We start from the raw sequence: 17,241 nt of genomic DNA, 5'->3' as shown, positions 1-17,241 counted from the left end.
ACACACACACACACACACACACACACATTCATCTATTTATTTATACTTGCCTATAATACAATATAATATACTTTTTAAACTCCTCGCGATCGTTGCCTTGTGAGTGCAGTACGGTACTTAATTAGGCGCTACTAATAGTGAAAACGCAGCCATGTTCATAAAGTAGGCCCTATAATTATCCACGATCAATGTTGTTTACAGTTGTATACAGTCGCTTATGGTTTAGTATGAATAATATGAAAGAGTGATTGATTCTGTTTATGAGGCATGATATAAAAGAAAATAATGGTTGTTTTGTTCAAAATGGGTTTCCATAGTAAAACCAGGAAATTACATTATTCAATATTTTTTAAGCGTACAGTTGGTGGTTCAGTATGAATAACAAGTATAATAGCGCATTGCTTCTTCTATCGTTTTGACAAGTTACTGGCAAAAGCATAATCATATTGAAGGGTGCGTTTGGCAGTTATGAGATTGGTCTTGGGTTCAACTAGCAATGTGTATGTTTGAATACGATAAAATTTTTGGAGGAATCTATGTCATTGTAATTTGTTTTTTAATTCTTGCAAGGAAGGCACCGCAGTTGAGGCTCTCATATGGTTTTTTAAAAAAAACAAGATTACAGATAAAATTGCTTGAGCATCATAAAACAAATGTCGTGCACTTTATGAAATGGTAGTGTCAAGAACTAATTTAGGCCCTATGTTATAGGCCTACTTGATTAACTGAATGAATTACTTGGTTTCAACTTCTTAACTTATACTGTACTCTTAGGCTCAGGGCCAGGGGCCTGATACTGTACCAAAAATGGACAGCAAGAAACAAACAAAATAAATTAAGATGCAACTTTTAAGCGTCACTGCCTTATTAAGAACCCAATCTTTATTACTTAATTAAAGTTAATTTGCATAAAATAATACTTATTAAACCATAACTACATATTGTATTGACGTCATATTTCTAAAGAGTTTCGGCTAAATAGCTATTATTGCCTTGGGTGACACTGAGTGATATCGGATATTTCCCATTATCCATTTCTGGTACATACGTACTTGCTCAACTTTCTAAGACGTGCTGTTTTGCTTGTTTCACATCTGTTTGCCATTCTGAGATGGCAGACCAAGAGTCTGAACAGAAAAGAGATAGTGGAGAGGAATCTGACGACGAAGAAGTCTTAGAAGAAAGTCCATGTGGCCGATGGCAAAAAAGACGCGAAGAGGTAAGTGCTGCCCGTTTCGCCCAGTCAGTCAAGGCAAGGGAAACAATGCGGGGCAAGTCATCATCATGTCAATAAAGCCACAACTCCTGACTTGACTCTCGATCTAGAAGATTTGTGTATAGATCTAGAGTATAGACATGCTATGGCCAATTATGGTAGCCTACAGATTTCTAGATATCTAGATTTCTAGGTTCAGACTCAGTCCAGGCTAGGCTAGGACTTAGTAGGAAGACAGTGTAGTCAGTGAGTAGGAGAGTAGGCTGACTGACCTTATCTTATCTTCTGATTCTGATGACTGATGTCAACAACAGGAAGAGACAGACCTGAAATGCATTTAAATGGCAGAGTTGTCTTTTGCCCTGACAATACAAGGACAAATTCCATCTTCAATGCTCCAGAGCAGGTTCAGGTCAAACCGGCCGCCTTTTTGAACAGACTCGATGTCTTTTCTTTTCTTTTGGATTTGTTTATCGATGAATATTTCTACAACCCAAGCAGATGTCTGCTAAAGTGGTTTTTCGTGCCGTTTGAGTGAGGGCAAGCCTTGAGAAGGCCAGGTAACTTTTGTTTTCAACAGGTTTCTTCACCAACATGAGTTTCCCTTTCATTGTTGTTATGGGTTGCAAGGAGTGACAGGAAGTTGTTACCCAAGTCGGAAATGGGTCTTTATTGAGGAGTTCCGGGTCAACCACAACATCATATGCTATTTAATATTGTTAGATGGTATTTGGGTCGTCTTGGCGATGTTCGTCTTTCATGTTAGCCCCATTAGGCTACAGGGTGGCTGGTTCGACCAAAGAATTTTTATACGATCATGGTGAAACCGGCCAGGTTGATGACAGTGATGATTTGGGGGGTGGGGTGGACTGCACAATCATGTATGCTATGTTTTAACTCTTGTCCTGCGTCTGTGCTGAGATGCGAATCTTATCAGCAACCGATTACGTCAGACGTTCCGAGCAGGCCGCCGGGGTCACTCAGTGTGTACTGTTGGTGTACAGCGCACGCGCACGCCGGGAAACATGTTTTCGCTATGATTATGAATACAGTGGGAGTGTGTTAATTGATGATGAAAATAACGCTTTATCTTTCATAGCTTTCTATTTATAAAGTGTGACAAACTCACGAAAAATCCCTTCTCACAAGCTGGTAAGACATTGTAATGAGTAGTTACGCCCATTCGAAAATAACCTTTCTAGACGCTCTTGTTGTTATGAATGACCTGAGGTTCGAAAGGGGATAATATAGGTCAATTTCTGAATGTTTTACACTCAAATTGTTCTTTGTGCCTGCACAATGGTATTCAAAACTATCGAACAAGCTTATTTTTTATCATGTAGGTCTAGTATCATTTCATACAAAATCAAGCTTATATAATTTGAAAGGTTTTGTATAGAAAAATGGAAGTCTTGTTTCCTGACTATCCTACTGAGCTCCTCATGTCTAAGTGGGTCAATTTCTTCTATAATTTCATTGGACGAACATCTAGAGCTACCAACTTGGCATGTTTTGAATGAGACATATGCTTCGATTACGAACCAACGCACGCAGTTCTAGAAGAAGGCCGCAAACGCACACAAACTCAAGCAGACTGACGCGCACACACTTGATCTGCGTGAATGGGGATCCGACATGGGACCCAAATTTCACGTGAGAAGATGTTCGGCGCGCGTGCGCTGAGCCAGGGGCTGGACTGACTCGGGACCAGAAGGCTGGGGAGGTACCGAAATAGGCTTATCAGGCGACATAAACATGGCCCCCGCAGGATGATGGTTAATAATAATAATGATAATAATAATCGGGTAATAATCAAAATCTTTATTGTCATTGAATGGCACATTGATTTGGTGTGTAGGCATACATTTCGCATCATGTGTACATGCAAACATAATTTTGATTGCAGTAATTATTGTGATGATTTTAAAGGGGGGGGGGGCAGCACTATCATGTGTTCAGCCCCCCTCCTATGTATCACATATCTCCTTCAAGGAGTTTTACGAGAACAAAGAAAAAAAGGAGGCTGCAAAGAAAAGGCACAGGAAGAGAGGAAGGCAGAGATGTTAAGGAAGAGGGAGGAAAAGATGAAGAAGAAGTTGGAAGAGAATAACAAGAAGCGCCTGGAAAGAGAACAATTTAGAAAGCCGAAAGGTTGGAAGAGAAGAGGAAGGAGGCAGCAATGAAAGGGAAGGGCAAGAAGAGGAGAGTGGAAGAAAGTTCCGGTTCGGATGATGATGAGCGGAATTTTGTGGGATTCATGTGTCTACTCCCCCCACCCCCCCACCCCCCACTGTTTTTGTGTATGTAACTAAAACACTAATCAACAGATAAAAGTTCAATCCCCTTGATCATTTTGGGCACACTTAATCATGTCTTGTGTCCTCTAATTCCTAAGGTGGACCAGAGAGATGTCCCTGGAATCGACAGCGCGTTTTTGGCAATGGACACAGAGGAGGGAGTGGAAGTTGTTTGGAACGAAGTTCAGTTCTCGGAGAAGAGAGATTTCAGAGCTCAGCAGGTGAGAAGAAGGTGGTATGGGTACTAAGTCCTTTTGTTTTGTCTTTATGGCTGTGAGATTTATGGACGCTTTTGTTTTGTCTTTACGGCTGTGAGATTTATGGACACTTTTGTTTTGTCTTTACGGCTGTGAGATTTATGGACACTTTTGTTTGCATCCACTGTGGTTCGGTTGTAGTATGTTTGATTTATTTTCACAAATTTTTCAGACAGTGCATTTGGCTCTTTCTTTATCGGACTGCTGATTTAAAAGGAAAAGTACTAATACACAGTGCTTCCGAATTCTTACAGAGAGTGAGCCAGCTTTTATGAGGCAATCAGATGCTTTGACCGTGTGAGAGGAGAGAGTGATTATCTATTAAAAATCGAAACCACTTCGTGATTGACTGGCTCGGCAGAGCTCATGAGTGTGCTTAAAAAATATTGTGTGTAAATTTTCCTGCCCGAAGTATTATAAAGCAGGGCAAAAAAGTTCACCTAATAACCGCCCTGAGCCCAAAACAGGTTCTTAGGCAGATATCAGTTTTTAGAATGGGTTGTTGAAGTGGAAATTACAGAGAAAAAAATTTCCTGCATGGAAAAAGGGGGTTCTTTGGCAAACAGGGTTCTTATGCAGAGTGTTTGTAGCTGGACAGCATTGACCTTACTTTCTGTTTTTAATTTAGTTTTTGTGATTACAACTGATATCATTTCTTATTTCTATAATGATGACTTTGCTTTGACCGGGGGAGAATTGGTAAAAGTGTGTTACGGTTCAAGATTAAGAATGTATTTTTTGTTGTAGTTGTGTTCTCTTATTGGTATTGACATGAAAATCTTATATATTGATTGTTACCGTTTTCTCTATCCTGCAACCCTTTGAATTTTTAAGGAATATTGTTTTATCAGCTGGCATCAAAATACTTGTGTATTCCTCTCCCCTGGAAAACGCCTTTACATAACATGGATTTCTCTGCCAATTAACATGGAAGCCAGGTGACCATTTGTTTTACGTTGCACCTTTGTAATTTGGCCTTTAGTCACATGTCAACAGATTTGTCACAAGTGGTGGTATTGGCGTCGGTGGCCTAGTGGTTAGGCTCTCAGACTCCCAACCGTAAGGTGGTGGGTTCGAATCCCGTCAGGGGCGTAACGTTGTGTCCTTGGGAAAGGCACGTTGCACAAATTTTCCTCACTTCACCCAGGTGGAAATGGGTACCCAGCTATAGACATTGAAAGATCTTGTCAGATTGATAGTGTTTGAGCGCGTGAAATCTGCAGCTAGCACTGTATGCTTCCGGGGATGCCGAGAATGTTTGTGAGTGTTCTCAGAGGGTCTGCTGGGGTAATAATAGTTGTAAAGCGCATAGAGCATGCTCTTGAGCATGTACCTTTGTAATTTGGCCTTTAGTCACATGTCAACAGATTTGTCAAAAGTGGTGGTATTATTTCTTTCTTATTTCAGGATAAAATCAGACAAGTCTTTGACAATCTCTGCCGCCTTGACCATCCCAACATCATCAAATTTCACAAGTACTGGACGGATACAAAGACCGACAAACCAAGGGTAAGCAGTGGCTTTATCATGACTCCTTAGTGATTTGTCTGGTTTATGTTATCCCAGAACTCGTGTTCTGTTGCTAAATCTTTTACTTTACATGTGAGAAATCTGCTTTCCCGTCCTTAATTTTGCTATTTTAAAAAGTTTGAACTGATTGTTTCTTGTTTAGACAGTTGAGAAATTTAAGTCATGTCCTGCGGTCTTGTTTGTTGTCCTCTACATCAGAAAAAGATTGTTGGTTTGATAATATTTTTATTCTTATTTTTATTTGACCCCCCTCAGGTGATATTCATTTCTGAGTACATGTCGTCTGGAAACTTGAAACAGTTTTTGAAGAAAACCAAGAAAAACAACAAGACATTCCAGCTAAAGGTATTGCTTTTAATTATTTTTCCTTTTCATTTTGAGGAGAAACGTGTTATTTTCTCCTTTCATTTGTATTTGTCTGTGGTACATATTTTGCCTCTTTTCATTTTCTGCAAGAAGTAATAGCTGAGAACGGAAAAAAGATTTGGGGAACAGTTTTATCTTGCTATGAGAAAATTTATGAACTTTTTAGAATAAGGCTATTTTCAGTGATGTTGAGAATTGTAGATTTGTAATAAAACTCTGTTATAGGATTAGAACTAGTATCCTTGTGAGAAGTAGACAATTGTCATTTTCATATGTTATGCTGTTCAGAATTCGTGTTCAATATCACATGACAGTTTTAGTTTTGTATCTCTATAATTTTAAAGTTGGTGAACCTATGTGCACCACAGCTAGCACGTTTTTATGTCTGTGTAGATAAGTGTATCTGTGATTTGTGAAAGAAGGAAAACACCATGATATTCTGTCATTTTCCCACTCATGCTATAATCACGTTCGTGGTAAATGTTTTCTTTTAAAAAATGGTAAGACTTTTTTGTGATTGACCTTTGTCTTTACATTACAGGCATGGAAGAGATGGTGCACTCAGATTCTATCTGCTCTCAGGTAAGTCTCTATTGAGTTGAACTTTGTGATAACTCTTCAACTGGAAACTTAGGGTTCGGTGGCTGAGTGGTCTTATTTACATCTTGTGTTTATGGTGCTCCAGTTGGGTTTTTATGGGAAAGCCTGAAAGCGGAATTGAGACCAATATGTTTTTCATTGGCTAGGTAATATTTGTTTTCTTTTTCTTTTTCTTTTTTTTTTTTCTTTTTTTTTTTTCTTTTTTAAATTGACTTTCGTTACTTTAAAATTTTTTAAAATTTGATTGCTTAAAGTATTTTTTGTATAAAGTATTTCTTTTTTGTTATATATGCATTGGAATTTTTTGCCAAGGATGATTTTAAAAAATGATAAATGTCCTGTTTCTGCAACAGTCTGTCCAGCTGGTATATTTTGCCTTGTTTTCCCCAGTTATCTACATTCTTGTGACCCTCCCATCATTCACGGGAACCTCACAACAGAAACAATCTACATACAACACAATGGACTGATCAAGATAGGATCAGGTATGGTCGAGAAATTGATCGTCCCTTATTGAAAATCTGACTACTTTCGTAGATGGTAGTTTAAAGTTCATAACTTTTTAGATTTATTATTATTTCAACAATGAAATACTACGGCCTGTCTGTTTATTGTATGGCTCTTTTCGTCTATGCAGACGGTCAATTTAGCTTAAGATGGTCTCAAGGTCGTCTTCATGCAGCTTCTTTCATGGCTAATTCTTCCTATGTTTGAAGCGCAGATTCTGTCTCAGTGCTTGCATGTCAGTGTCATAGATCGAAGCTCTGTTTTTCCGCTGTTGTCCTTTCGTCATTGACGCTTCTCAGCCTGGTTGTTTCTAAGGCCGTTCTCTAGCATTGTTGTTTCTAAGGCCGTTCTCTAGCATTTCTCTGCTTATTGTAGAATAATAGATTAAACAAAATTTTATTATAAGCTGAATTTGATTTATTGAACTGAACTGATTGTATGTGACTTGTTGCTTTAACCCAATGATCCCAGGCACATGCCTGAGCATGACTCTCTTTGCCCTAGTGTGAACTAACACTCACCTCTGCAATATATACCCAGCAGTTTAGGTGCACAAGTTCTGCATCATCATTGGGAGGGAGAATGTTCGGTTTGTGCGTCACTGAAAAGTAGGATTTTCAGGATTCTTGCGGACTCTTTGAATTCAAGGGGTCCTTGAAAACTCCTAGAATGCAAATTCAGGGGAAAATCTCCTTGAAAACTCTTTGAATTTGAGGAACCTCCTTGAAAACTCTTTGAATTTCGCTTAATCTGACATGAACAAAATTTTTGTCAGATAACCAAAGCTACGATTCCTTTCGTACAAGTGTAGCCTATCAGAAATAGGCTTTGGGCATGGATGTCTTGACCAAATCTCCGTGAATTATACAAATGTCTCCCTGACATCTCCTTGAATTTGGTGGGGAGTTCATGGCAGGAACCCTAGAGTTTTGCGTGAAGAAGTCATAGACACTTTATCTTGGGATAAAAAGAAACAATAGCTGTTTTGTTCATGGTTGAGAGGTCCAAACTCTTTATGTTCGTGTAGTTAGATCATAGATTTTTACAAATAAATCAATTTAAAAAAATAATGGGTGGTTGGCAGGTGCTCTGGTGTGGTTTGCTTCTTCTTTCCTATCAAACATCTATCATCTTTATCTCCGTTCATTCTTTTTTATGTTTGGTACTCTCTTGTAACACCTCTAATCTTCTGGCGCTCATATGACCTTATGCAGTTACGAGTGCCGAAAAACCTCTACTAAAACTAAAACTTAAAAAAAATGATCTTTCATTATCAGTGGCCCCAGATGCAATCCATCACCATGTGAAGACGTACAGTGAAGATCTGAAGAACATGCATTACTCAGCTCCTGAATATGAAGGTAAACCAATGCCTTTGGTGTGTGTGTCCTGTGTTTGAGTGTGCAGAATACTATTGTTCTTTTACTGTTGAACTCAAGTTGCTTTGGATTTTGGGAAGGGGGTGGGGTTGTTTTTTATTCAGTGTTCTGAATCATTTGAAAGTAGTGGTGTAGCAAATGTACTCTTTGATCACGAATTTATGAGAATTATGAGTATTTTGTTACTATTACAAGCCAGCAGTTTATTTACCCTGACAATGACTTTGTGGCTTTCAAAGGTCATGGATTAAGATAATGTAATTAATTAATAGCATTTGTCTCGTAGGACATGGATACATTGCCATTTGTCTCCTCTTTCTTGTGAGTGTTAAACTGTTTCATAGTTCTTTGTTGTTTTCATGTACACTCGTTTCAGTGGATGGTTGGTGGGTGCTCTGGTGCGGTTTGCTCCTTTTTTTCTATCAAAGATTTATCCTCCTTTATCTCTATTACTTCTTTTTTGTGTTTGCTATTCTCTTGTAACACCTCTAGTCTTCAGCACTTATACGACCTTGTTGTGTTGCAAATGCTGTAAACTTCATACTGAAACAAAACACTTGTTTGAGAGCAGCATTGTAGTAGATGTACAGCTTTGGTTTGATCAAATGTTTCATTTACATAAAAACATTGTCATGGGGATGAATGTTCTTGTCTTTTTAAAAAAATAGTTTTTAGCTGTGACTTACTTCTATACTGACGAGCAAAGGAAAGTGGGCACCCTACGTTGTGTGCATTATTTCCGTTCTTCACCGTAGTAACTCCGTATTGCCAATGGATTTTGAAAGGCTTGCCAGTTTTTCAATAAGTGCAGACAAAAAATGTAAGAAAAACGATCAAAAGCACACCTTTTATTAGAAATTAATAACACCGATTCGAATGCCCAAAATCACAGAATTAGTAACGGTTGTAACTCCCACCAGCGCTGATGACTACAGTGCATCTCCGCTTCATGGATTGCACATGTCGTTGGATAAATTGCTGGGGAATATTATTCCAAGCATCAAGCAATGATTGCTGCAGTTGTGGGATTGTCGTTGGGGGTGGCCAAAGGGTGCAAATTTTCTTGTCCATCTTTTCCCAGAGATGCTCAATCACATTTAAATCTGGAGATAATACTGGCAACAGTGTTATAGCACGTACGTCATTTTTGTTGTAAGAATCTCTGGGTAACAAAGGCACAGTGTGCTGGTGCAATGTCCTGCTGGCACATGAGATTGTTCCTGTGGCGAGCCAGAAACGGCAGAAGGTGTGGATGGAGAACGTCATTGATGTATCTCTGGGCAGTCAGATTACCGTCGATAATGACTAGGTTGAATTCATCAGTACTGGTTATGGATTCCCATACCATAATGCTACGTTTGTCAGCAACAGCACTGACACACTGAGGTAAATTAATAACGTTCATGACGTGTCTGGTAGACTTTCTGCCTTCCTTCGTGCCGATCCAAAAGAAATCTGGACTTGTCAGAAAATATCACTCTGTTCCACTGGCGGTTTAGCCATCGCTGATGCAGACTCGCCCAGTTGAGTGTAGCATGACGGTGTCTTTGGAGGAGACGAGTGCGTCGAGGTGGGTGTCGGCCAACGATTCCGTGGGCTTTCACGTGTCGACAAACGGTGAAGCGACTGATTGGTCTACGCCCAGGCTAATCTCTGACAGTTTTAGAAGCTGTTTGAAACCCATCCCGCAAGTGTGGAACTCTGATCCGATTGTCTTCAACAGCAGTAGAGACACGAGGACGACCAGACCTTGGAGTGTCACTAACCAAACCACTTGCTTGGAAGTGTATCCTTAGCTTTTGGATAGTATCTCTCGTCACATTGAAAGCTCTAGCGAGAGCAGAGACCGTCGCATTAGCTCTCGTCATTCCAAGAGCTTCACGACGTGGCGTATCACTGATCCTAGGCATCGTATAAAACACAATTGTACAGTACAAACCCAAAAATTTTGACGACCTTTTCGCTGACACTCGTTGAAGTGTGTAACGAAAAAAGATTAAAAGTAAAGGCATTGTTAACTTTCAAGAAAAAACAAGAAAACACGTTTTTGGCTAAACGTGTTGTAAACACTTTTATAACAACAAAATAAACAAATGTTGTTCTGACGGACTTTCTAAAGTGATTCACGCTCAGCATGTCAATCGCCAAGTCAAAATTCGTGAGACGACTCATACAGCACCAATTTGAAAACTGCCCACTTTCTTTTGCTCGCCAGTGTAGTTGACACAGTTACAGCTGCTTTTTTACACTGCTTACTCAATTTTAAAAAACCAACTTCCTTTGCTTTTCAGACAGTGAACAGATGACAACAAAGGTCGATATTTATTCTTTTGGGATGTGTGCTCTTGAGGTAAGATATATACGTATACTAGGAGGAAAGTCAGCTTCAGTCAAAAGTTCAAATCCCTTAGAAAAATAGTTTTTGAGTTACGATTTTTTGAAAACACTCTAAAAACCGCGGCAGACCACCGCTGTTGAGGCCTGGCAGTCCGTGAGTTAAGTGCGATAAACATAGATTAAATTAGCTGAAATTGAGAACATTTTGCATACACAGTAACATGGGCAAATATAATCGCATATAGGTCAGGTTTTCGTAGACTCTGAGAGGGAAACTTGATGTTTTCTTCTGGTATGGAATAGTTTGTGGTTAGAGTGAGGAGGCTGCCGATATTTAGTGTCAAAAGTATTAATTACGCCATGACCTGCCCGCCTGTAGTTGATGCACGCAAGAGCGGCCAGTGACCCCCGTGTAACTCAGCACGGAGTGGGTCCAGCGGTGATTTAATGACTTCCAGATTGCAAGTTCACGTTAAGCTAACGTCCATTGTTACTTTGCAACAGATTGGGTAAACAAAACAGTGATAAGTCACCTAAGATCTGATTTGTTTATGAGCTGTGGACGGGCTTAGAGGTTAAAACGGATCACAGGCTTCCTTGACCAGCAGTTGAAAATTTATTGTCTCCCATTAGTCAATTTGGGTAAACTTTCATTGGAAGGACTAACAATAGCAACAGGTGAATGGATTATGACGGCCCGTCCACAACGTTAGGGGCTAACTAAAAATTTATGGCAAAGCATTGAGCAATGCGAGACCACGCCTGGCCGCCTTAGGCAGGTAAATTTGACCATAGGTTGGTGAAATAAGATGGCCGCGGCCGCATTGGACAGGTGACCGTTTTACACAGTAAAATTATATAGAAAAAAATGGAAGGGGGGGAAGTGGAGTGTGGCCGTTTGTACAGGTGGCCGTCATGGCAGGTTCGGCTGTATATATGTTGCTGATGCACGTTTCAGAAATTTATGCCAAGATAATCTTAAAGTGTACTGTAACATATATTGCTTTATTTGATGGTTGTTGATTAGGCTCTTATTTCTATATAAATTTAGTCTTAAATGGCAGACTAATATAAACCAATGCATACTTCATTTGTCTTGGAGTTAACATAATAGAGTTGCTTACGAAAATAATGTATGTATACAAATTGCTTTGTTTTAGATTGAACTTTGAATAAATGTTCTCCCCGCCTCTTCTCCTCTCTTCAATCTGCAGATGGCCACATTAGGTTTCCAGCCCAATGGTGATAGCCCCGGGGCTCAGAAAGACGTCATTAGTCAGTCGTTGGAACTGGTGGAGAATCCCCTACAAAAGGTTTGCTATGATCCTGCTATGTCAGGAGAAATGAAGTTAATTGGTTTGAGGTAGTCTGTTTCTTGGATATGACTTGAGATTTCTTCTTTGTTTACAGCATATTGTGTTGCGAGCACCGTAAAACCTCTATGAAAACAACAAAAAAACTTGATACGTTTTTGAGTAGTGGTTGAAGAAAAAAGAATCTTCGAAAGACCACCTCAGTACTGTCAAACCCTCCGCACTCACAGTTTAGGAAAAAGATTTGAGACAAACTAACTATCAATCTATAAGTAGATTATTTATAAAGCAAAATAAACTTGAGATGTGTCTTAGCTTAATAGATAGCAAGAGAATCATAAGGTCGTAGCATGAAGAATACTCGTAACGCCACAAAGTAAAGTGCTTTTCCTTTGATTGCTTTTACATATGTGAAGCGTGCTGACAAAATGAGTTACTTCTCGGACTTAAGCCTTATGGAAATAGATACATCATGCTTATAGGTGAAGCTTTTACAATTTATAAGTATGAAATAATAAAAGGCGTATTATAGTTAAAGAATATATGGCATCAATAAAAATTCTACAAATTTGACCCTCGTGTCAATTTTTCTTAAATATATCCATTTATGGGTTGCGAGAAGTAACTCATTTTGTCAGCATGCCTCACATATGTCATTACGGGAGATGTAGAGCAATTAAAGATGATCATGGTGTTCTCCTTGTCTTGACAGGACTTTTTACACAGCTGTCTTCAACGTGACCCCAAAATTCGTCTTACTGCCCGCGAGCTGTTGTTCCACAAGGTTTTGTTTGAAGTGCACTCTTTGAAGCTTGTTGCTGCCCACAAGATAGTCAAGTGCAATGGTAAGAATAGTGTGGACTTATTGCTGATGTTTTCTGTGAAGTATTTTGATAACTTCAATAATTAATTAATCTAATTATTTTGTTTCTTGTTTCTGGGGAATTTAGCACAGTTTTGGTTGTCTCATGAAGTGACGCCCATATATATATACATTTATATGAGACAGCATGTGGTTAAGTGCAAAGCAAGACTCAATAAGTTCATTTAGTCCTTACTAATATTCTATTATAAAGCCCTTTATTTCAAGCATTAGGGAACCAGTAAACCCCTGAGTTATGAAAATAATTTCATCGCAAGTTGCGCATATAGTAAAAATGAAACAGTATCGTATTAATTTACAATTTTGTGCTATAAAAATAGTCTTATTATATGTGGGATTGGTTTCTATGAGGTTCTCATTTTTTATCCTTGTCAGCACTCTCTCAGATGAATATTTTACTAAGTGTAAAGCTAATTCAAGAATTTCTTAAACCTCAGTGGCCAAGGGCCTCATTTTTCATGTAGTTACTACATCAATAAATATGATAAAAAGAATTTTGCACTGCGTTTTTTTAATGGAAACACTGTGTTTGTATAGAGGCACTGTGTTTGTATTTGAAGCACTGTGTTTGTATAGAGGCACTGTGTTTGTATAGAGGCACTGTGTTTGTATAGAGACTGTGTTAGTATTTGAAGCACTGTGTTTGTATAGAAGCACTGTGTTTGTATTTGAAGCACTGTGTTTGTATAGAAGCACTGTGTTTGTATAGAAACACGGTGTTTGTATAGAAGCAATGTGTTCATATAGAAGCACTGTTAGTATTTGAAGCACTGTGTTTGTATAGAAGCACTGTGTTTGTATGGAGGCACTGTGTTGGTATAGAGGCACTGTGTTAGTATTTGAAGCCAGAGAAAAGTACAGCCTCGTGTTTACAACCCTCATACTCATTTGTGTCAAGCCACAGTGGAATCAGGTGCTCTGTCAAGTTTTGGGTATATGGAGTTATTGGTATCGTCTTAAATCTTGTTCAGTTGTCTGACTTTTGTTGAAAGAAAAAATACCCATCTATCCTGAATCAGAAGTTAAGATATTTGCAATTGAAGGAGGTGGAGGGAGTGGGGTTGACTGCTTTCAGTGAAAAAAAATGTCCGCCAAAGGTTGATGATATCCAAAGCTAGAGTGCCCACGGAAAGTGCAAATTAAGATTTTTTAGGGCCTTTAACTTTAATCAACATTTTCTGTAAAATCTACTCAGAAATGTAATCACATCTCATTTGATAATAAGCCACTATAGTTAACTTCTGAAGCAAGAGAGTGTTGTATGAAAATACCGTAAAATGTGAGTTTGCAGGCTAAATTCCCTGTTTTAAAGACACATTGATATTGAGTTACACTGTGTGAACAGAATGACTGGCATTGTGTCCTACAAAAATGAGCAGATCTCACCAGGCCCATCATTTTCCACAGCCTTATTAGCAGAAAATTTGACAGAAACATCCCATGCTGCCAAAACAGATGACCCGAACCGAGTGATAGCCGAAATCCACCGTGCGAACGGCCAGGTGGTCCAGTGGAAGTAAGATCTTTCGTATTTTCCTGAACTCAAAAGAGTTTTCAATAAACAGAAATTTGATTATGATAAGGGACATAGTGTATGTATCCATCTGAAACTTTCATGCCTGTTGAAAGACTTTTACTTTGAACTGTTTTAAGTGGCTGTGATTTGAAACTTGAAATGGGCTTTGCTTCGAGCATTTATCAGATTAGTGAATCAGTTCCAGAAGAGTTTTTATAACTGTCATCTCAACAAGCTTTGGTACTTTTGCTTTGTATGTAGCAACTAAGAAAATGTGTGTCCTCTTAATGCATACTCTGTACGTTGTTTCTAAGGGTATCTTCCTGTAATGTAATCAATGTTAAGATAGATGATTCTTCCGTTTTGTGCTATTTCATGACCCAACATAAGCCAGCCAACCTATTGTCCTGGCTTTGGGATCACCCAAAATTTTATTTTTTTAAACAGCTTTAGTATTTTGTCATTTATATTGGGATCAGTCTATGGATATTGTCATGAATTATGTTTCCTTGAAAGAACAATTTATGTGGCATATAATGTTCCTGAAATTGCAGCTTCACTTACGTATGTTGCTTTTGTTTTCCCCGATTCCCAGAGTCTCTCAGACGCCCGTGCTGGAGCTGGACAAACTGTTGGATGATGTCAAGTAAGACAATGACACAGGAACTCAATCAAGTCACACCACTTGCCCATGTGCAGCTGTTTAGATCTGTGGTAGTGATGCACTGCCTCCATTAATGTGGAGAACATTACTGCGCTCTAGTTAAATGCTGTGTAGAGCTGATTCAGTAGACCTACCAAGTCCTCGTATAAAAAATTGGAGCCCTCCGATTAAAAATTATTTTTTTTTAATTAAAAAAAAAAATTGGGGGGGGGGGTAGGGGGTTGTTTTGTGGAAGAATAATGGTTGGATTTTTGCATAAAAATTGTCTTTCTTTAATTCCATTACCATCAGCCGTACACAATCTGAAAATACACAGGTCTATTTTTGTTTATTTGCAATATTTGCGTGACTTATCATTATTGACTTTGTTTAATATTTTTAAAATTAGTATTCATCTTGGGCGTCAAGTAGCATCGGTAGTCTCGTCATTAGGCTCCTGGACCTGAGATTGTGAGTTCGGGCGTTGGAGCCTCAGCTCGGTCCAACGTTGTGTCCTTGGGAGAGGCACTGTACAGGAATTTCCTACTTGCTCGGTCCTTTCGGAGATGGATGTCAAGGCAGAGCTCCCACCTTTGAAATAACCTAATAATGTTGAACTGATACCATTTCACCATTTTTTCCCCATTTCTTGGGTCTCTCCTATGCATGCACCACATCACAGACAAAGGAAATGCGCCACACCACACAGTGAACTTTTGGTCATTGTGAAGATCTTCTCACAACAGTGTGCAAAAGAAAGCTGAGATGGATTGATGACAAAGCAAGATCAAGCGGCTTTGCAAAGACACTTCTATAAGGAGTATTGGAGGGGAAGGGAAAAAAAGAGAGATGGACAAAATAATGGTGGGCAGGCAACACCGATGAGGGGCCCTGGTGACCTTTTCCAGAGTCTTAGATCCTAGGAAAAGTGGACCAGTGGAGTGCACAGATCATCCAGGTGGCTTTCTGAAGACTCCTTCATGGGTTAAGGCCACAAGAAGGAGAAGATTAGTGGATGAGATTTTTTTTTACACTGTCACCTACACAGCATACCTCCCCTGCTGGTGGGGGGCCCCGTAGTTTTACTATGGGGGAGCAAAGAATACACCTGTCGTGATACTGCGTGTAGTAAGAGGCGACTAAAAGTGCATAGGTCTGGTCGCCCGAAAAGTGCCAGAGTTGCGGAGGGCCAACTACCCAACCCAGTAAAAAACAGTAAGTTACAGAAACACGGACAAACACAACTTGTTATTTTTCGATTATGGGAGACAGAGGAGCTTCTGCATCAGCAGGAACAATGAAGGACAGCGGACAAATCGATGTACAGAAAAGTGGGAAGACATGGAATAACATCAAGAGGCTAGCCCAGGATAGAGAAAAGTGGAGGGTGTTTGTCCGTGGCCTATACCCTGGTGCAGGGTGAGAAAGGCAATGATGATGATGATGACCTACACAGCAGTCATTGATAGTAAATGTTGCTGTAATTTTCAGATTTTGTTTGCTTAGGTTTCCTCCACCCCAGACTCGTTATTTCCCCCTTCTCCATGTTTCAGAAATGGCATTTATCCGCTGACAGCTTTTTCCATGAGCTATCCGCCTGCGTCCCGTCCACGTGCAATAAGTCCAGAGGTGGCAGAGTCGGTCAAGTCCGAGACGCCAGAGCCCTATGACGTGGAGACGAGAATGATAGTGTCCATGACCTGCCAGGTAGGTTGATAAGCGGTGTCATAGCTTTAGCAGTGCCATACATACATACACCTCTACCTTTTTTTTATCAAGAATGAAATGTAGAACTGGAACTTTTTCTTCAAGTGTTAGATCTGAAACAGATATCTGCACTCAAGGTTCACAACTCATTTCTCTGCTTGATTGCCCTAAAAATCCTTTATTATCCTCGTTTTTCCCCCTGTCACATATCTGTTCAAGTGCTCTCTGTAAAGTAGAGTTGGGGTGAGCGGACGGACGGGTTCGTCACTCGCGGACTCAGTCTGAGCGAGCGGGTAACGGACGGCCATGCGAGCGAACTGCGAACCTCAAGACAGTTCAGTTTTTTGGGTCCGCTCCACAATTTTACTCTCTCAGCGAGCGGGCTGCGGACCTCCGGCCTCAAGTCAGTTCGTTTCTTAGGTCCGCTCCACAATTTTATTCACTGAGCGGGCGGGCGAACGGACGAACTCTAGCAGGAGAGATAAGCTACGCGAGATTAGACCCATCGTCTATTGTTTGTTTATTAGACCTAATGTTTCCAGCCACTAGCGGTGCCGCAGGGAGTGAAAGAGGCTGGTGACGTAGTACTATGTGTGTAACCTTTCACCTTGTGTGTGGGCTCACTGTTTACGTTCCAATTATCGGGAAATCGAAGCTTAAAGAATTCCCTAAGGCCTTTTTAGGGGGGGG

General features: G+C 39.8%; 1 protein-coding gene across 1 annotated transcript in view; it reads left to right on the top strand.

The window, feature by feature from the left end:
• Window positions 1-198: 198 nt before the first annotated feature.
• The window catches only part of LOC101847207 (nuclear receptor-binding protein), a 23,595-nt gene continuing 6,552 nt past the window's right edge, over window positions 199-17,241 (top strand). The window contains exons 1-13 of the mRNA XM_005105049.3: window positions 199-1,219; window positions 3,612-3,734; window positions 5,178-5,279; window positions 5,556-5,645; window positions 6,208-6,248; window positions 6,657-6,751; window positions 8,051-8,134; window positions 10,444-10,502; window positions 11,704-11,802; window positions 12,515-12,647; window positions 14,093-14,201; window positions 14,797-14,847; window positions 16,398-16,551. Coding sequence (XP_005105106.1) covers window positions 1,112-1,219; window positions 3,612-3,734; window positions 5,178-5,279; window positions 5,556-5,645; window positions 6,208-6,248; window positions 6,657-6,751; window positions 8,051-8,134; window positions 10,444-10,502; window positions 11,704-11,802; window positions 12,515-12,647; window positions 14,093-14,201; window positions 14,797-14,847; window positions 16,398-16,551 — 1,248 coding nt within the window. The 5' untranslated portion in view covers window positions 199-1,111. The remainder of the gene's footprint in view (window positions 1,220-3,611; window positions 3,735-5,177; window positions 5,280-5,555; window positions 5,646-6,207; window positions 6,249-6,656; window positions 6,752-8,050; window positions 8,135-10,443; window positions 10,503-11,703; window positions 11,803-12,514; window positions 12,648-14,092; window positions 14,202-14,796; window positions 14,848-16,397; window positions 16,552-17,241) is intronic.

This window comes from Aplysia californica, unplaced genomic scaffold (assembly GCF_000002075.1).
Source record: "Aplysia californica isolate F4 #8 unplaced genomic scaffold, AplCal3.0 scaffold00450, whole genome shotgun sequence".
NCBI lineage: Eukaryota > Metazoa > Mollusca > Gastropoda > Aplysiida > Aplysiidae > Aplysia > Aplysia californica.
This window is presented reverse-complemented; position numbering and strand designations above follow the sequence as displayed.